Here is a 21,262-nt window from a genome sequence, read left to right on the forward strand (position 1 = left end):
CGGTCCTTTCGGGGTTTGAACGCACGACGGGCATTTTGTTAGGTCGTATGAGTTGACAACTGTACCACGAAACCGGCCAAAAAACTAGGTATAGCATCTAATGTTAAATAAAATAGTTGAAATCATTAATATGTTTATTTAACCATTTGTATGTTATGGAAGGAAAAGTAATAATTCTATTTCTTTTGCTTTTTCCTCTACTGCAAACAAATTCTTAAGCAATCATATTAATGATTTCAATTTTAGATTTATTCTTCAGTTGTCGAATGGTTTTTAATATTACCTGTGTATTTTCTGCCGAAGTCTTAATGTGATTATTCGCTGTTTAAATGAAGAACAATGTTATATAAGAAAAAATCTGAAAAATGTTCCAAATCCTAATTAGATCGAAATACTAGCCCAAAACTTAAATAGGAATTATTATAACTTAATTGAAGAATGTAACGTTAGTTTGAATAGCATTTTAAATCCAATGGCAACAACTTATAACAACAGCAAAAAATAAGCATTTTTATATCTAAACAAATGGTTTATTAATTCGTTGTAGCTAAAAGTCAAATGTTTGCCAAAATTTAGTGCTAAAAATTTAACCTTATAGTATATTTATGACATTAAAAACATCGCACCAAGTACCAAAAACCGATTTCAATTTGAAATACTTGTGCGCAGCCCCCCCTAGAAGGCTCGTGCCTGCATTCGGAAACGTTCGGTTTTCCGTCGGAATTGGTTTGTAGAGATGGACAAACATGTTTGCAATAAGGTAGTTTATAACAAATATACTCTTAATCGAATACTTATTCAGAATATTATAAAACATAAACAATCGAAATGAAAAAAAAAACTCAACCCTTATAAACTTATTTTGTTACAAAGGATTTAACAATACCATTTAACTTCATAAAATTGTAGGTATACAGAGTTAACTTTTAAAGGTTTAATGAAAAAAGATTTGAAATTGCTAATTAGCTATAGTATTATTATGCACAATTAAGCATGAACTAATTGTAATATTAATTGGATTCATTTAGCTAAAAACCAATTGCTAGCTAATACCATCGAAAACGTTGCAAATCTTCATTCCTTGTGCTGTAAAATTGACTGGAGACACAACTTTGACAACACTGGCTGTACACATTCCTCTCAGAGCAACGTGCCCCGTTTGCCTCTCTTTCTTTCTCATTTGCTTATCTATCATTCGCTATGTTTTCGGTGAGAGCGTTCGTCGGTGAGAATTTGGCGCAGCGATAGAAAACGGTGCAGCATACCACAGCATAACCCAGCATAACACGTCAGTTCTCTCTGATCTCTGGCAGCGTGCAGACGTGCGGTGTGCCCGTAATCGCGAACCGATTTAAAGTGTTCGCGATCGACCAGCTCGTGTTTGATGAATAGCGCAATAACCCAGCAGGAGGAAAAACAAAACGCGAACGGTGAGATGGCGATGGCGTGAAGTAATAAACCGTCGGTGGTAAATTGGTAACATTCCCATGTGTTCCCTTCGCGAGACACCATTTCGTCTTGTGTGTGACGACGTTGCAATGGTGTCCTGTCGCTGGTTTATGGAAATAGCAAATGCAGCATCGATTGGAAGTCAAGATGAGTGAAGCTCCGTTTGAGCGCGTGAAACAAAAGGGCCTGCAATTGTGAAAAACAAAAGAAGAAGCCAGCAATGTACAGTGGGGTGGTGAAGTGGTGGTGTGCAAGGTGTACACAAAACAAACGTGCAAACGGTGCGTGGCGGGAAAAGCAGTGCAAAATCTGTCGCAGTAGTGTACTGTGAATGGATTGTGTGTGCGTAGAGGAGGAGTTTTTGTTTTTGGGTTGGAAGGGGATGCCCATCCCCATCAGCACAGAACGAATCGGTTTAACGTTGTTGGGCTTGTGTTTCATACCTTTCTCTGGTTTCATTCTAATCCCTTTCATCTCGGTTTATCTTGCCTGCTGCCGCCCTACACGTACACACAAACACTCGCATCGCGACAGCGGGCCTCGAAACAACGGCGGGGCCGAAAGATGATTTTGGCAGGCGCTGCTGTTATTTACGTCAAGTGGTTTTGGCGCTAGTGCGGCAGCGAGCAATCAGACATCAGAAAACAGCAGTACAAACAAGAAGCAACCTGTGCCTACCGTGCCCGTGTGTCTGTGCTGTGTGTACGTATGTGTGCGTGCCCTGTGTGAGGGCAGACCCATTTTCTTTGCGTCCGTCCGAGGCAAGGCCTGCCTTGTGTTTTTGCCGGTAACGTGAGGAGCAAGCGCTTCAGAACTGAGCGCATAGGGAGAGAAGAAGAGAGAAGCGAAGAGAACGCTTTTTTTTGTTAGAAAAGCATAAGCAAAAGAGGCAAGCAAATCCAAAAAAGCAAAGGTCCCGAAGACTCGAAAGCTTTCGCTCGCGCGTGTGTGTGTGCATACGTGTGGTGATAGAAGAGAGCGTGCTAAAGGGGGGAAAAGTGGGGATGACAGAGTGGTGTTGCTGCTTTCCGGTTTTGTTTTTGTTGTTGTTTTTCGTTTGCTTTACGTTCGCTTTTTAGGTTGCTTTTTAGGACAGGAAAGAAGGAAGGAGAGCCGGGGCTTTGGTTGGGGTTGGAAATCACGTTTCTGTGTTTTGTGTTGTTAGCTGACTGGCTTTGTCTCTTTCTCCGCATGTCTGTTAGTTACCTTTCACGATCACACGTAAACAGCACTGCAGAACGGAGTGTGCGTGTGTGTGAGTGTGTGTGTGTGAGTGTGGTCGTTGGGGTCAGATTGAGGAAGGTAGCACCTCGGATCGGTGGATGCTGTGCACTCCCGGCAAGCGAATGCAGTGAAGCGCGAGCGATATCTGTGTGTATATGTGTGTAAGTGCAAGAGTGCATGTGTGACAACGACAGGAATGTGTGTCCCCCGTGTGTAAGCTCTGGGAAGAATACAAAAAAAACGCATCGTCTGAAGGCGAAGGGCGCAAACAAAGCGATGAGAAAACAAAGCTCAGCGAGCGTCGAGAAGATTGCAGCAGACGAGAGAAGCGGCTGCTCGAGTGTGTGTTGGGCAGTGAGACCGCGGGAAGCAAAAACAACCCAAAACCTTCACCATCAGCTGCTCGGTGTGGTGGTGCGCATTGCAACACGAACGGTGCTCTGGTGTTGGTGCGATCTGTGCAATGCAAAGCACAGTGTAAAGGGAATGTGGAAGAAAAGGAAGAGAAAAAAAAACATGCCAAAAGAGAAAATGCTTGGTCAGAAGGTCAGAGTGTAGACCAGAGGGAACCTTGAAGGGGGAAGAAACACTAGGTACGAAGCAACACGGCGAGCAAAACCGACAAAGCAAAACGGAGCAGGAGAAGCAAACGAAAAGGAGCTTACAGCATCCTGGCACGTTGAACAGCGTCCGCTTAAGCGCAAGCTAAAAGGGCGTAAAGCTTCGTCGCCCAGCGAGAATGTTGCAAAATTCCTTCGCTCACTAGTTCTATTTTAGATTAATCTACGTCTTCGCCCGGGCTTTTGCTTCCTGTTGTTTTTTTTCTCAGCCCTGCCTGCTCATGGTTGTTTTGGTTGCTGGGCCTGCTTATTATCCCCGCCTTGCTTTATGTGCGCACACGGCCGATGGTAACATTATTTACAGTTACTGCTGGCCACCCGGGCCGGAGTGGATTCCCCGTGGCAACCATGTCTAGGATGGTGCAGCAGCCGCAGTAGCAGGAGCAGGAGGATCAGAGGCTGTGGTTTTAATGCTCTTGCGGGGAAGGGAACTGAAACCGGTCCCTGGTTGCAAGTTCCCGAACCGGCAGCAAACGATCTCCAGCCAGCGTTTGCCCTTATTTTTTGTGTGTGTCTTGTTCCCACACGACGTGGGACGGGTAATTATTCTTTCGGGCTTTAAATGGGTTCTTTGCAAAATGAAAACGGACTTTTTTGGTCTTTTTTGGTGGGTGCGACAGTTATCAGAACAGAAGGATTAGGCAGGCGGATGGCAATGATGGTTTGGAAAAAACGGCAAAATAGGATTGAGCGAATTACGCCCGTAATCAATGGAGAAAAGAAGAAAGGCGTGCTGCATTTGCTGACGCTGTAGCAGCATGGTGCTGTGGAGTTTGAAACAAACTTGTAAGGCTGTTGGAGTGTTTCTCGGCGCAAATGAAGGAAACAAATCAAGGTAAGTTTGTTGAATGCTTTGTTTTTGTACCCCAGCTTCGGTAGCTGCTCTCTAAGGTTAAGTTTTTAGCATATTTCCGTAAGATGTCTCAACTCGGTGATAAATGATGGTGAACTTTTACGTGCCTGTGTGGTCTCGAACCCATGGACCGTGCAAGTGTTGTTGTTGTTGGTATAATTCGATCGAGATTTCTGCTTTCTTTGCTTCGAATAAAGTGTTGAAGTTGTGTGAGTGTGTGTGTGCTAAGGTTGCGTTAGAGGAACATGACCTTAGCACGAGCTTTACCTCATTTTTAATCTCATTAATCAAAACAAAAGGGAAGGGACGTAGGGAAGGAAACCCTCAAAGGGAGCGCTATAAGAATAATGAAAAGTAGAATAAAGGTGATATCCGTGAAGCTCACTCATGAAGATGATGATGATGATGAAGCTTTTGCTGCCGCCGCCAGCTTACGTTAGTTGATATATTTCAACTTGTGGCCACTTTTTTTACCCGTCCGATGCTCCAACGGGTTCGGAATGTCGACATTCCAGAGCACACACACACACACACACACACACACACACACACACACACACACACACACACACACACACACACACACACACACACACACACACACACACACCAATAGGTGGTGACGGGTGGGCTCGTAGACTTCCCGAACCCTGCCGCCGTTTAACAGGAAGAAGAAAAGCAGGGCGGAGAATAATCGGCCGATGTTCAGCACAAGACAGGCAGGATAGGTTTGTCAATGGTAGAGGAGATTGATATCGTTCATTCGCGTTGAGCAAAAGGCCATACGTGGTACGAGTTCCTTCTTGCACTACGACACGGGGCGCGGGAGTAAGATCCGAGAAGCATAAATATTGTGTTTTTCCTTTTGGAGATCGCGCATGAAGCGTTGCTCATCTCGGCTGAAATGCTCTCGCGGTCGCTTGTCGAAAAGATCGCAATCGATCGTGCGCGCCGCGAACGTTGAGCGAAAGCTTCAGTCTGCTGGGCACTCTCCTGTGTTCATAAACATACACACGGAAAGACACTCCAAGCCGAGGCCTGTCAGACCACCTGCAGTTCTCACCGGGGATTCGGGGGATTGATGCGAGATTGCGTGTGCGTCCGGATCGGGGAAGGTGGATCGGGGTGGGATTGTCTTTCGACTCTCGCTCAAGAATTTGAAACCACGGAAAGCAGAAAAAACTCTCCTCGCACAAATCGCGGTCACACACCGACCGTCGGTCATATCGGTTTCGGCGGCGAAATCAATTTTTAAACTCGATTCTACGTCGCTGTGGTCGTCGTCATCGGACGTGTATTAGCCGTACGGATGGATGATTTTATGTGCCTTTAATGTGATCGTATAGCAAAATTTATGTCCCCTGTCCCGATTGTACGGACGGTGGACCTTTCACTCGCCTCCTGTCCGTCGCAGCGCCAGTTCTTCGCCGCTTCCATCCGTCCCCTGCGACGTCGTCCGCTGGCTTCATCTTTGTGGGAAGGAAACGTAAAACAACCCGTTGGCTTTCAATCGATATGCTGATACTTATTGCACTTTAATGATCGGCATCAGATTGGATTTTGGCTTCGGCGCGTCCGTCCGGCACACGCAACAGAAAATTAACTCCGAAGCAAAACCGAACGGACCACGCAAGAATGTCGCTTTCTGTGTGGAGTTTAAAATTAATTTGACGTTTTTAATCGTTTAATGACGTTTCTTGTTTATCGATGCACTGCTATTGATGCACTGCAAGCCGGCAAAAATATGGGCTTTTGCAAATGGGAAAAGGAGCGTTGTTTGCATTCGGTTGCGGTATGAAATAATCAACGACATGGTCGAATGCGATTTATTGTTGGTCGTTTGCAAAAAAAAGGAAAATTCTGCATAAATGTAAAAGTTGACGATTTTTATGTGTATACTGACACCGATTATTTATAGAGTTCCAATAAATTTTAACAATTTTTGCAATGGTGTTGATTGTTAAAAGCATTTCTTTGTTTAATTCACAAATAGGGTTTAAAAACTAACGTTTAAACTGTGCGAGGAAACATGATGTTGACAGGTTTATGAGATTGTTTTCAATCATATTTCGTCTAATAAACAAACAATTAAAATGCGTAGAATGTCAACTATATTTCATTTCAATTATTGAGTTGAAAATATGATTCGATACGTATGTGTGGTTATTACCATATCATATAGAAGGTCTGACAAGGTTTAATCAAACTCATTTCAATTATTGAGTTGACCAAAACTAAAACTGTTTGAAACCAAAAATCGTATTCAAAGGTAATGAGTTACGTATAGCACTCTAGTCTACATTAGACAGGTCTACATTTGTTAGGCTTTATTGTTTGCTGAGAAAATGAGGTCTGTGAACTTTTTGCAGGATTTCAGGCACTCCATTAAACGCTTTATTACAAAGTAATGTGAAACTCATTTTAAAACCGATTGGTTGCAAATACTTATACTATCGATTTATACTTATACTTATCGATTGAAACGTTTCGATTGTACTCAGATTAAAATCAATATAGATATTATTTAAGCAAATGTCTGATGCATAGTTTGCGGTTCATGTCCGTGTACCGCAAGCAGGAATGTATTTTCATTAAAAAGACACCTGACACGCCCGTTGGCAGCATAATTCTAATCCTAGAAAAAAGAAAACATCCTAGCCTCGTCTTCCAGTGCGGAGTTTGTGCGGGTATTTTCGTTCAGGTGTTTTTTGTTGTTGCTGCTTCTCTCGATTTGCTTGCATGTGAGCAACCAGCACGCTCAATTCAATTCCCACCGGGCGTGCCTTACACCTGCAACCGGTAAGAAATCGTCTTCATTGTGTCTGCGCCTAGGGAAAAAGCGTTTTTTCGAAGTTTCCGAAAAGATTTCAATATCCCGAGAGCAAGCGATACCCTGGCGTTGGTGCGAGTGCGGGGAGATGGGAACCATGGAACCGAGGGAACCCTTGGAAAAAGGCATTATTTATCTTTCTCACTTTCTATCGGTGTTAAATCCGGCTGGCTGGGGCGCGCGCATAAGCAGAACACAGGATCTGTGTGTTGGTTGCGGTGCAGGCAGCAAGCGGCACTGGTGCGGAAAGGTACCGGGGCGGAACCGAACTCGAATAGCACCTAATTAAACATCCCTATTTCTCTTCCGTGCGCTTCCGTTATCCTTTCGCAGCCACCATCACCACCGCCGCAGCTCGGTAGAATGGTAGCGCAGCGAACCCAAACCTTTCACCGTCCGGCCTCTCGTTGGTACCTGAGTGTCTGCCGGAGAGTGTATTGGTGTGATTGTGGCCGGGCTGTCTTGAAGACCTGCACAACCAACCAGTACCAGGAAGTACCCGGCGGAAGATGGCAGTGGCGGTGAAAGCGGCGGTCACGAATTTATCCCGTAAACGATCCCGTAAACGAAATTCTATCCTGCCAATTAAATATTCTCACCGTTGCTTGCGCGCTTGTGTGGATTGCTCTGTGTGTTTGTGTTTGTATATTGTATCTCGTGACTATTTGTTTCACACACAGAGAGCATGTGGCGTCGGTGTGCTTTGTTGGGCCACTTTATAGGTGTTGGTTCGGTCCAAAATTTCCACTCCGGACGTGGGATCCTTGCAGCATCCGTTTCCGCATCGCCATGTTGGGTGGAGGTCGGTTGGAATGGGTGGGCAAAGTTTAATTCGTGAAAATTTATGGCCCAAACTGGAGCGCATCATCGCCCGCATGAGAAGGGGATGCTTTGGGTAGGCGTTCTTTTCTACTGTGTTGTTGTTGCTAGAGAAGTTCGATTGTCGTAATTGAAATATTCAATTGGTTTCAGTAAGAGCGGGATGGGGAGGAGTTGTGTCGGGCAAAATATTTCGACGGTGCTGACAGGAAGGTTGGAAGCATTGATAAAATTAGACATCGGTTTGGCATCGTTTCCTTTCTCTAATTTGCTTGCCAGGTTTATTCGAGATGCGCCTCGGTGTGCTGCTGGTGTATTAATCTTTACGGTTATTTTATGTTTATCTGAATATAAGTAAATTTAGGCGCATTACGGTAGAGTGTTAAGGGCGATTTCAAAGCATTTTCCTGGCTGGGTTTACCTGTAAACTATGCAGTATGTTGGCTCACTAATTTGAGTCTTAACAGGTATCTATCTATTGGAAATCGGATCGGAAATCGGAAAGGAATTAACGAGTCAATTATTTTTTTATATTGTTTATCATATTTATTTCCCAACGAACCCGATTTCGTTATTTATTTATTGGCCAAAATTCCACAAGATCTAACTTATTGATCAAAGACATAATTCTTTTAACTCTGGAACTAACATGAAGCCCAGATTATGTAGAAATGGGGAAACATGGTTAGACAATAAAAAATGCAAATATTTTTTAGTGTGTTTTGTTACTAATTTTTAGTTTGTATTTGGTAATATTGTTCATTCAAGCAAATGTAATTTTTTCTGATATATTCTATCTACTTTGAAGATGCAGATGCATCATTAGAGTAATCATGGTTTTCCATAATTAAAAAAGGTGGTTAATTTATAATCAATGTTGGCTTTTAAATTTATGGATCATCCCGAAACGACCGTAAACTTGAACATATTCAAAAGTTCAAGAGTTCAGTTTCACCAACCATAAATAAATTTGACAGACTATCCTACTGTCGTTCAAAATATCATGGTTTAGATCCTAGTGTTGTCCAAATTATCATGATAGAAAATTGTAAATTGAACGATTGATCGTTTGATTCAATGGTAAAATGAGGAATAATTAGAGCTTTAGTCAAAATTATGGCCATGGTTCGATGAAATAGTTCACAAAAGAGACATCAACAAAACTTTATTCTTTTCCTTCATCAGGTATACAGACAATTCCCCATTGCTAAATGATTTATACTTTAGAGATAATTAGTATGAGAACAAGATGAAAATCTTTGTAATTTTAGCTAGCCGACCAGGAACTACCGACATTGTTTGTTAAATTTGAATGATTTTTTACATTTCTTGTAATATATATTACTTCGAACTTGTACGACATTCACTCAACGATACGTCAAGTCAGCCATAACGTACACACAATGCGGACGTTTATTACACATCCTTCGTAGTGTCGCGTTATGCCGACGGCAATATAATGTTTATTTCATTTTAAATAACACAATTTTAACATCGCCTAATAACGCCCCTCTTTCTACGCGGCGTGACGAAAATGACATAACTCGGCCGGCGTGTAAACAGCGGGAGTAGCAGCGAGTGCATCGCCCCGATTTCTGATGTTTCATTTCGAGCTCAGTGTCTCTGTGTTTGTATCCCTTTACGATGTTCACTCCGCTTGAGGGTGAATCTGATTTTGCCTGCCAAATCGAACAGCTGGTGGCTCTGCAATTGTAATATTCTGCGCACTACATCGCTACGTTCTGTGTTAGTCCCGGTGGGACAAATAATTCCACATTTTGATTAGATTATTCGTTATATCCTTGGCCAAGCAAGCGAGCAAAACCTTTTGTTTTGCCCCTTCCATTGCGGCTATGATGTCTGATAAAAAGAGGGCAACAAAACGTGGCAGAGGGTTGCTGTTAACGATTGGATTGAGAGTGAGAGAGATACAGAGGCATCAGAAGAGTGTACCGGGTGTACCATCTTCATGATGGTGCGGGTAAGTTCACTGTCTTGCCGGGGACATTGTAAGATAGGGGACATGATTTTTCGTCCTCGGAATCTTCCTAATCTCTTCATTGAAGCGTTTGCACCTTGCAAAGGAAGGCTCGTCCCTGTCTGTCCGCTTCGGTTTTAGTGAATGTGCTTACCCTTGTGCAGCCATCACGTCAAGTTGAATGGTTTGAGCGAGGCAAAGAAAACTGCCCTACATCCCTATCCGATTACTCGGCACGATCGTCGTGAGTAGTTATCATTTATGTGTTCCACCTTTGCAACCCCTGGTAAGCGGGGTAAGGTTCGTTTGATGAGGGAACCATTTGACGACAGGTTGTGGCATCTTTTTTTTTGTTGTTGTTGCTCCTGCCGTCATCGGAAGAATGTATTTCCTTTCCCATCGAGGGAAACATTTACACTTGAGACGGATGGTTCTTACATTGACAGGTTTTCCGGCGGGTAGTCCCACCTTGGTCCGGTGCATTCGTTACCCGTGTGTGGGCTTCTGCCATTTTCGTTCCTCTGCTGATGGTTTAAGGCGCTGCCGTTAGGGAGTGAAATAAAAACGAGGAATCAAATAAGTAAACCATTTTGTTCGCCGACGGGGAAAGATGACAACATTTAAAGGGTGCGATTGGAGCTACATTGGAAGAGTAGTAGTAGTCGTTGTGGTAAGGGACTCCCGGCTGGGTTAGATTTCCGGTGGGAAGATCGTAAAATGCGCAAGACAAATCGCTTGGTCGCCCGCGTGGATTGTTAACGATGGAGAAGATCACAAAAATGGAAAGCAAGCGTGTGTGCGTGTGTGCGCTCGCGCGCCATCAAGATGGATGAGTCTCCGTCCCCGACTTACAGAGACAGTTGAAAAAAAAGTATCAAATCTCGTTCTAAGTGTCGTTTCGTCTTGTCGCACCTTTTTGCCTTTTCACCTCTCGGGTGGAGCGGGCAGCGGGGGGTTTGGTCACCAGCGCCAGCACCGTGGTCTTTTAATTCTTTTCCCGCCCGCCAACGTTCCCGGCACATGGGATATGGCTATGAAATATGATTGAAGTAATTCTATCCGCACTTGGTTCGGTTCGGTTTCCAGCGAGAAAGTTTTCGAGAATTTCGGGCATGGTAAAAAGAGACGACGGGGAAGGTGCCGACGATCGATAAGACGCACAGCGGGTCCGGGTGGAAGTCGTATTTTCGTAAGGGAGTTTGTGTTTTTCTCTTGCGCTCTTGCTTTGGTTCTGGCACATTCCGCCTCAATTTCAGCGGTTACGTATTTTGGCCACCAACGGGTTGAAACGATCGAATGCGGCAAGATTCCCTGCTGTGGCGCGCATCAGAACGTTTGAGTTTGCAGTGCTTTCGGACGGCGTCTGCTACAACATCGCATGGCTGTGAAGGTGGGAAGATGGTTACCGAAGGCGTTGGATTGTTGGTTTGAGCAATCGATTTTCTCTTGTAACGTCGTCGCCATTCCGGAAGGTCAGGTGAAGCAGAATCTGCACGACGCACCCTTTTTGGGGGGCGTTGAGGGTGTGTGGGTTGCATGTCTCAGGCATCGTCGTCTTGGACGATGCGGGAGATGATGTGGCTTTAAACCATCAACCGAACATTTCAAACATTCCGACACATTGAACGCCGTTCGCTGTCGATTGATTCTCGAACGGTCTTTGCGAACCGCGGGCAGGGTAAAGACGCCTTACAGCAGTAGTAGCGATCGGCGTTCGGCGACTGACTGATGAACCTCCCCTGGTGCTGCTGTTGGTGTTGAATATTGATTATGTGAGGGTCGCTGTGTTTGATCAATGCTGCAAATGCGCGCTTGCTGTCGATGGTGGTGGTGCGTCTGGGCCGTATGCTAGTGACAGATACTTTCTGTTTCTTTCTATTTTCTTTCAATGCTCCTGACGTCTACCATTGGGGAGCAAGGTAGGCCATCGTTTTCTTCACGTCTTTTTCCTTCTCCTGGGAGCCAGCCGGTCGGGGCCGTCCCAGCCGGTCTGATTTCCCTGGAGCGTGTAATTGTACACCGGGCCGAACATCGAAGCGTGGGCATTCTCGGTAATCGATGCTATCAAAAGCAATTTTTAAACAGTTTTGATAATAATTCGGCGAAGTTTAGGGCACAGACGGGGAGGGTGCAGCTTTATTGGATCCTGGCGCGAATGCGCCTGGGGTTGAGAAAGTTGGGAAAAATGTTTGAAAACAGTCGGCGAAGAACTCCCCCAGGTGGCGCTTACATTACCACCCAATTTAAATTACACAAAGCTAAGCGAAACCGCGTTTTGGTCCGCAAAACGCGCCCGTCCATTTTCTGTGTGGCGTTTTATCTGATTTTGACGTTTTCGTTCGGGGTTGGCGTGTGTTGAAACATGGCACCACCGTGCCAGCGCTCGACGCACCCCACCACCACAATGTGCTCAAACTCTGTCCTACGAATCGGGTGGTTATTATTGCGAGCTGCTGTTTGTTGTGAGTTTTTATCTAGCAAGCAAATTATCTATTTGTGTTATCATTGATTCACGCGGATTGGTGAAGCCCTTGTTCATCGCTGCTTTGTCGGCCAAAACCAACAAACCCATCTCATTTACCTATACCACCGCCATAAACCGCGCCGGTTGACCAGAAATGGGGGAAAACCGTTCCTATTCATTCGGACAAATCAAATGGTGCATGTTTTCTCTGGCTTTGAATAGTATTTGTGTATATGTGTAGCATGTGTGGCAAACAACTATATAAAAAAGCTAATGGCATATGACGTTGAAAAACCACGGAATTTCCCAGAAAAGCATTATTAAATTTGGGTTTTTTCAATCAACCAAACGGTTGTTCTGTACAATGGTTCCGATTTTTTCCTATGTGAATAATGCGAGCAACGTTTTAGGAAACGGAATTAAAGTGACCGCTTGTTTGAACAAATAAAAATTCCTGCGTGTAACTATTGGGCGGTTGTTTTTTTTTTAATTAAAATGACTGAATAAGAAAAAACAGCACACAACTACAGTATGCATAAAAGATGTACCTTTCTCAGTTGTCCGGAAGTCCTCATGGCGCAGTCTTGCTGCAAGGGCTGGGAACACGCTTTAACGCTTTCATCGCCTCGCGATGCGTTCGTGAGGATATGCAAATGAAGTGCAAATTTCTTTTCTCCCAGCGCTGATCAGCTTGACTACGACACACCCCCGACGTCGTTTTGATGAACGACCCTCAATGCATATCCAGAAAAGAGAACGAAAAAAAAAAACACTCACTAAAACTCTCCCAAGCGAGCAGGACCCAATTAGCAACTGTGCCGGTGGAACACTGGGACATGTCTCAAACTGCGCTCGTGTACTCCGCAGACGCTAATGAAAATGGTGCGCGTCCAGCGGTGAGAAGTTACTCCTGCTCTGTACCGAACCACGCGCAGCACGAACTCGTCGTTGTTGTAAATATTTAATATTCAAAACACAGAGCAGCACCGATGCGGAGTGGAAAAGCTTTGACAGTGGCAGTGGGAAAAGTCTTGCTTGGAGTATTTTTTGTTTTACTCAACTGTCAGGATTAGTTTTACTGTTTGGAGGTTTTTGGCGAAGCGGATTATGTTTCGCACCGCGGTCCACAGAGGCAGTTGTGTCGTTTGAGATAATCGAGTTAGGTGAGCCCAAGCTATATGGAAGGTTTTTCCTAGGTATTCCTTCCTAGCACTGCTTCAGAGGATGCTGCAAGAGAATATCATTTTAGCGATTGTAAGAGAATCTGGTAAAGGTAGATTTTATTTTAAATCACTATAAACACTGCATAAGCATGGTGCTGTAAATAGGGTTAAAGATTTTTATTATAGTCTATTTGTCTGTTATCTGGGTTCAGTTACCATGTTTGCGTGGAAATCACAGAATGTTTCCTTGTTCTGCAACAACGCTCCATGGTTGGGTTGGGCGTTAACCAGGAATTATGTTCATTTTTGCTCGCCAATAAGACAGGCGAATGGTTTGCTTTAGAGCTTCCGGTTGCAAGATTGTACGAAGCCCGGAAGACGACCAAACGAAGGCTTGAGATTGAGCTAGCAAATGAATAAATTTAGCCTTAGCATAATGCCTTAAACCAGCCGGCAAATGGCCCCAGGATATGCAAATACCTTTCCCCTTCCTTTGCAAAGGATCGTCGTTGAGAAAAGCGACACAAGATCCGGCCTGTGGCATTCTTTAGCGGAAGGATTTCATCCTGCTTCAACACTATATCAGCATAAAGAAAGCTTTAGCCTGCTGGGAAATTGGAATTTCTTGAAACTTATTCTAATTTCTAACCCATTTCACCTCTCAACCTGAACCTGCGCGTATGGTGACGGATGGGTCCTTGAGTCGGTTGGCTACTGTAGCTGACCACGATTTGTTTCGCATTTACTGCAACATCAGCGTAGATCTTACGCTTCCCTAAGATGGAAAGATTTGCATCCATCTTCCGATGTGACATTACCTCCCATGCAAACAATATTAGCATAAACTTTCGTTGCCGCTCGTCGATTGCTGTCAAAGTTTATTCAAGCTTTGGCCATGGTAGAGGGTGGTACACCTTGAATATGGTAATGCTGCATCAACCGCAGCTACAACCGAACGAGCCAGACAGCCAGCCAGCTAGGTCGATGAAAGTGCGCCAAAATGGAGCAATTTCAAAAGCAGCAAATCAGATTGCTCCCTCCACGTGGCAGATATTTAGTGGCGTGCCAAAACTTCCAGACAGTGGCTCGTTTTCTCGTCGTACGGTCGAACGCTGGTCGTGTACCGCCAAGCAAACGCCAGTAACACAGGTGAATGACTTGTTGTATCGTACATGACCCCTGTCCCTCCCTTAGAACTAGAAGTGAACGCAAGATTTTGGGACGAAAAATGTATTTCAACCCAAAATTGTGGACCCAAGATGAAGGATAAGAATTATGGCTAACCCCCAGCGGATGGTTTGGTACGCACCTGAATGCGAAACACTTCGCAGTAGACTTTGGCAAGAAACACAGTACCGTGGATATGTCTGCTGGGAATGCAAGACAAAAGCGAATCCTTTTGCGAAATAAGAAGAATAAAAAACAACAATTCCACCTGTCAGGATTGCAGAACCTCTGGCATTTTGGGACATGGAAGAGAGCGGCGTCTCGTCAAGCGATGGAAGCACGCACCTATCCTTACCCCTTCATTACTACATTACTACGTTGGTAAAGTCCTTTCCTACAACTCTATGCATGATGATTTCTTACCATTTTGCTTCCACCATCGGGCCCAGACTTTAGGTTGTGACCTTCAGCCAGACAAGGTGACGGCTTGGGAATTTCACATTCATTTCACAATTCATTCATCGTCCCTTTTTCCTCTAGTGGTCGTGTTGGGGGTGTTGGTGTGTACATTTGTTTGTCCTCGTATGCGCACGTCATCCCCGGGAAGGAAGTGGTGCCCGGGTGTGTATGCAATGTTTGTGTATTGTACGGTATGGTTTGGGTTATGCATTTCTTTTTTTGTTAAAACACAAAAGCAGGAAACCTGCTGGAATGTCTTCTGGGTGTTGGGATTTTGCACAAAACAAACAATCGTTTTTTGCATTGCATGGCTCCCGTTAGCGTCATGGATAGCTTTAAGAAGCGAAATTCATAGCGACCCGTATCCGTACGCGTACCAGTAGGTAAAGGATTTAGAGATTTTGCATAAATATCTTAAAAATGTAACCCATTTTGAAGAGAACAGCTCGTTACCTTTTCCAACTCAACACTTTCGTTGTCGGTTGGCTTGGTTCGAAGATCTCACGAACCTTTTCTGAGCCTGCTGGTGAAGTGTTTTGTTTGTCTACCGAACCGAATACATGACGAGTGGATGAGCATTAATTCCAACGGCACCGCTTAGCAGTGCTCCGCCGTCAAACAATACGGTGCTGCCGTTCGGGGAATCATTCTAACACGATCACCTTTCAGCATCCACTTTTCACGCGCCGTTTGTCTCCATAAGTCATCATCATCTTCTCATCTACGCCCAACCGACAGTGGTGGTTTCCATTAATGTGGCCTCTCGTCATGATCGCAGGCGACCGAGATGTTCGGCCCAGACGGCACACCTTCGCACCATTCGTTCTCGTCACCTTTCGTCACCATCCTAAAGCAGCTCAAAGGAGAAAAGTGCAGCTCTCCCCAAACCAAGGATAACACCTTTTGGGGTGTTAACGGGATGGATGGGCCCGGGAGGGGAGAGGTTTTGGGTGGCTTACGTGTGGATGCCACATCTTCACGTTTCTTTTTAATTGCCACATTCATAAATCTTAATCTGTCAACGAAAATTTTTCAATCCTCCTAGGTGGAGCTTCATCCTTCCCCTTTCGGAGGTCACCGCGTGAAGAGAGGTGCCGGCGTTAGCTCTCTGTTTGGATGTGAGAGTGCGCTTCTTCGTGTGGCCCGTCATAAATCTTACTCGAATTTTTCGAGCCACAGCAAAATTATGCTGGGCTCTCCTTCTCACCCTCCCCGCGATAATGTTGTGGGGTAAGTGTGGGAGGTGGGTTGGAAAAAGGGCAGTACGCCCGCAATGGAACGCGAAGATGAGTGGTTAAGAAGGCATCGAGGTCGAGAGCTTGCGCGCTTGCGTCGTCTTTTAGCTTAAAAAGAACGGCTCCACCGTCCCACGATGTGTTGGGTTGGGTGTGTTACGTTTTATTTTCTACCGTTCGTACATTCACGCCGACGGTCTCCGGCTCCGCTGCGAGAGTCCCGTTTCCCGCGGGAAGATTCCCCGTCTTCGCTGGTATTTAGTTCCTTTTAAACATGATGTATTTTTTCGCTCTCTTCTCCGTCGTTCTATGTGTGCCTGCATTTACCTCCGTTTCTTCTTCGTTTTGCCCAACTGCGCACACGTAAGACGAGCGGCACACTATTGTGGGTGAGCGGCCGTGCGGGCGCGCGCCCTCGATTGAACAGTCCACAGTAATAATAATCTTTATCATCATCATTAACCAACTCGTCACGATTTCAAATGGTTAACTTTGTTTGCTTCTATACTCTAACCACTCTTTGTCGCTTTTTCTTCGTTCGTTTCAGGTTTGAGGCGATCTGTCGCTCGAATATTCTGCCAACAACAACGGTGCTTCGCCGAAGAAGCGACACGAGCACAGGGAAACGATAGTGTTGCTTTGCTACATCGTTGTGTTTTTTTTTATTGACTAAAAAAAAAGTCCGAGAAGCAAGAGGACCTTCCATCCCACAGTATTGACTGCTGCAAGTACACCCACACACCCCCTGCTCGCCGTAGGTAATTGCACCACAATTCCCGTGTGCGGTCGCGTTATTCATGTTTCGTTCTACGAGCCCAAGCCGAGAGCACATTCCTCGCTGCACTGAAACGTTGGATTGTGGGAGACTTTTATTGCCTGGTTGGCTGGCTGGGTAGCAAACAGACGGAAGGGGCCACTAAGTAAGCGACGATTTGGTCGAGGAATGCCAAGCCCGAGAGAACTGGTGGGAACTGAGCGACGGGCCTCGGTGCAGCTAAAGGTGTGTAAAATACGCAAAGGAAAGCATTCGCGTAAACACGTTTGCTGCTGTGCTGGAGTGAGCAGAGAGTCCTTGAGAAAGTGGCAATGCAGCCCTTCGGTACGATGCGGTGTAGTAGGGCCGGTAGAATGGTCCCGATAGCGCGGTGACAAGCGACCAAAAAGGGGCACGAAAACGACGCAACAGAACCATCGTCAGCGGCAGCCGCGGCAGCAGCAACAGCACCAGACCTAAATGGCCAGGCGAGAGCTAAATTGTCAAAAAGGCAAAAGAAGCTTTTTACTTGGTTCGTGGTAAAACGTGTGTAGTTACCCCCTATTTCCTTCCCCCGCCAAAAGGGAAGGAAATAAATGAAAAACGGAAAGTGGGCAAGCAAAAAGGTAAAAGTAATCGAAAAAGATCATCAAACAAAGGAGAAGCAAAAAAAAAAAAATACAAAAACGGAACAAAAAAGCGACGAAAAAACACACAAGAGCCGGGGGAGGTAAATTGAGCGAAGATGAAAAGGAAACAGGATAAAACCGGCACAATGAAATGGGTCGAAGTGTGTGTGTGTGCGCGTCGCGCTGGATCCCGGGCGAATACATGCCTGTTCGGTTGGGGAAGGACACAATTTTAATTAAACGTTTGTGTTTACCTTCGTTTTGCTTGGTTGTTAAAATATCCTCACCCTTTTTTATCTCCCCTCTCACTCTCTCCATCTGCCCTTTTAGCCTACAGCGGAAGGAGTCCAGAAGCACGAAAGTGAAGCTTTTTGCGTAAGTGAAGTGCAAGTGTTGTGTGTGTGCGTGCTTGTGGGAGGGCGAAGTGGCGCGCGCGGAGTGTTGTAGGTGTTTATTAGTAAAGTGGTGCGTTGCGTGTGTGTAGGTGCAGGGCGCGCATGGAAGTGTAGCAAGGGGTTGGTGTGTAGAGGGTGAACGTAAGCGCGGCGTGTTTCGAAAGGAAAGCTTGCAGCACAACATATTATTTCCAAAAAAATTATACCTTATCGAGGTATTGTGTGCGGTGCAGGGTGTCCGTTCTTATGTGTGTGTGTGAGTGGTGAAAATTTGGCCTCGACTCGGAAAGCGCCCTCGACTCCTCACACCGACAAAAGCGAAAAAAAAACAACCACAAGCGGAAGGTACTGGCCACAGGATGGCGGTGAGCAACATCGTGTGCGAGTGGTTGCGCGCCCTCGGGCTGGGCCAGTACGCGGAAAGCTTCCTCGACAATGGGTACGACGATCTGGAGATCTGCAAGCAGGTCGGCGATCCCGATCTGGACGCGATCGGCGTACAGAATCCGGCCCACCGGAGCAAGCTGCTCAAGAGCGTGCGGCTGCTGCGCGAGAAGGGTGCGGCCAGCGTCTACTTTCAGCTGAACGACCCGAAATCGCTGCTCTCCGACAACAGTGACAGTTTGGAGCGGGACAGCTCGCCGCTGATGCTGAGTGAGCTGGAGGCGCTGCTGCAGGAGCAGCTCAAGGCGGACGGCGTTTGTCTGACGGCACATCCGTACTCGACACCGGTAAGTGTGCCATTTTCTTGCCGCCAGGGCGGGACAGGTTCGCTGGACTTTGTGTGGGCACGGTGGACAGAGTTTTTACAAGTTAAACATCATTTTCATTCCACTTTAGTAGCTAAAAGTCTTGGAACGTTGTACCCCGTTATAGGAGGGTGGGTACGGTAATTGTACTCGATTACGAAAGTCCTAGATGGAGGCGAGCGAAACTTTTCTAATTTCAAACGAACGTAACGAAATTTTCCACTTCACCATCGCTGCTGCTGGAAGAGGAGAGGCGAGTAGTTGAGTGCAGTTGAAGTTCTTTTCCAATGTTTTCCAATTTTTTGAACAGTGCGTGAATGGGTTGCGTTTGAGTTTAAGAAGAAAGGTCTTGAGCATGAATTTCATGTTCTTTGTTCTGGTGGCTAAGGATGTTCATTTTGTTTTTTCTATATCTCTCAGCAGTAGCATGGAATTGGTTTTGAAGCAAACATTTTCACTTTCTTTTTACATATTTTAAAATTTGATTTCAAACTTACTTACGTTGCAAAATAGTGAAACATTGAAAGGTAATGTTTAATAACCTATTAATAACCTATTTCAAGAAGTTCATTTTGATGGAATAATTTTCTCAGCAAAAGCAGCATTGTTTGTCTGCCCTTTGTGTTCCGTCTATTGCAGCATATGTGGGCGCTATTTTTGAGTCATACAATTTGATATGGGACCGGCGAGACATGGAACTTAGTCCAATGATATTTAATTACTCCGTGGTACTTTGATATCAATTCTTAAAGCAAATCCAAATAACTTTACACGCCTGGGGTTGCTAACGCATGTTTTCGTAGCCATAATATTCAAACAACAAAAAAGGGCTCTGTTTGAATAGCAATAATAAATGCACTCGCCGGTGGAATAATTGTTTTCGGTGAGTCCATGTTTTAATTGCACACGAGCAGAAAACTTTCCGTTTTTGTGTCGGGCGTCTTACTGCACACGACTTTTCAATGAACGAACCACGTTCCGTACGTCATGACACTATCTGCTCTAACCCGTTGCATGATGGGATTGTTTGGTGGATAAAGTTTCTCCCCTCCCTCCCCACTGCAACTCTGAGTTTGACCGTCTGAGGTCCTAAGTGGGCACTAAGCCAAGCACTGGGAGTTTGTATGTGTGATTGGATAAAACTCACGCAAAAACAGCAGCAAGCTTGAGTTTTTCATGTATCTAAAATTTTATGAGTCTCGTGATGGAAAAATAGCGATTCGTTCACCACAAACGTGTATGACGCTCGGTTGCCGCCGGGAGGAGAGAGCGAGATAGAACGTATGGTTCCGGGGAAGGTGCAAAGGTCATTGGGGGCGGTGGGCAAAATTATGGATACACTTGGCATCGCATGAAGGGAGTAGAGAGCAAACATGATCCCATTTATGGGCAAAGTTGCACTACTCGTAAATGGGTTTGGAATAAGTTTTTTATTACGTCATTACCATCGTCTTTACACAGCACACAGCGCGTTATCCTTCGTTGGCTGTGGCGTCTGGAAAAGCAGAGACGGAGTGGGGGCATGTCGACTAGCTAGCTGCATTAGCATAATCCGCATCACGCTCACACATCGCTGCTCCCTGCCCTTAAGATTTCCCGGGATATGATTATTCCGTTTGCGTTCGCATCGTTGTCAACAGTTTCGTGTGTGTGTGTGTGTGTGTGGGGGGGGGGGGGGGTGTATAGTGGCGACCAAATTAGTTGCCCAGTGCTTTCGTGCTGGCATGCCGTTTTGATGTGCGTCACGGCCACCCAACATAAAAGCTTTGATGTGTGGGAGTTTGTAGAGCATTTGTAACGCAAGCTCGCGCAGCAATGGCCCGGCTCCGAGCAGGCAACTTCGGTAAAGGTAATTTTCATTGCTAATGTACCGACCGGTCCGTGGCAGATGATGGTTGTTTCGGGTTCGACAAAAGAAAACCAGCCCTTGAACCACTCCTCAGATGTTGCTAGTGTGCAAGTGCGGTTGTATACTTTGGGCAATGGAGGAAAAAAGCGATGAAACTGTGATAGGAAGATCTGCGGAGCGTCGTTTGCCAATTTAGGAGAAGATCCTGAAGCCCCCTTCTCTACCCCCTTTTGCCCCCAAAAAGCTCTTTCAAACGATCCGAGCAGGCCTTTCCATCTCGAGCCGTCTCGCGTGGAATTGTGTATCTCTTAAGAAATTCAAACGCTTGCCCGGTTGTGTACTGGCAAACAGCGCAAGTTGTACTAAAATGCAATAAAACGTAATTTACGATTGGAGTTCGTTCGGTTGAGGTTTTTTCGGAAGGTAGTAGTGACTGTATGTGTGTGCTGTTTTTTTTTTCTTGTTATGTCTGTTTTTGGGGGCTTTTTCATGTGACTTTCACACAGCTCCTCGGGGCCTGGAGGGGTTTTGGCAAGACCGTTTTTCCTCCAGACTGAGATACCCTTTTCGGTGGCTTTTGCATTTTTGTACGTACTCGGGGGATAACAGTCAAGCTGAATGCCGC

General features: G+C 45.4%; 1 protein-coding gene across 7 annotated transcripts in view; it reads left to right on the forward strand.

The window, feature by feature from the left end:
• Positions 1-1,305: 1,305 nt before the first annotated feature.
• Positions 1,306-21,262, forward strand: part of LOC121602250 (PH domain-containing protein DDB_G0275795) — a 125,051-nt gene continuing 105,094 nt past the window's right edge. For 3 of the 7 annotated variants that reach the window (XM_041931005.1, XM_041931037.1, XM_041931046.1), the window contains exons 1-2: positions 1,306-1,430; positions 17,975-18,770. In XM_041931005.1, the coding sequence (XP_041786939.1) occupies positions 18,399-18,770 (372 nt within the window). In that variant the 5' untranslated portion in view covers positions 1,306-1,430; positions 17,975-18,398. The other 4 variants (XM_041931018.1, XM_041931014.1, XM_041931025.1 and 1 more) reach the window with 4 other exon arrangements.

This window comes from Anopheles merus, chromosome 2R (assembly GCF_017562075.2).
Source record: "Anopheles merus strain MAF chromosome 2R, AmerM5.1, whole genome shotgun sequence".
Classification (NCBI taxonomy): Eukaryota; Metazoa; Arthropoda; class Insecta; order Diptera; family Culicidae; genus Anopheles; species Anopheles merus.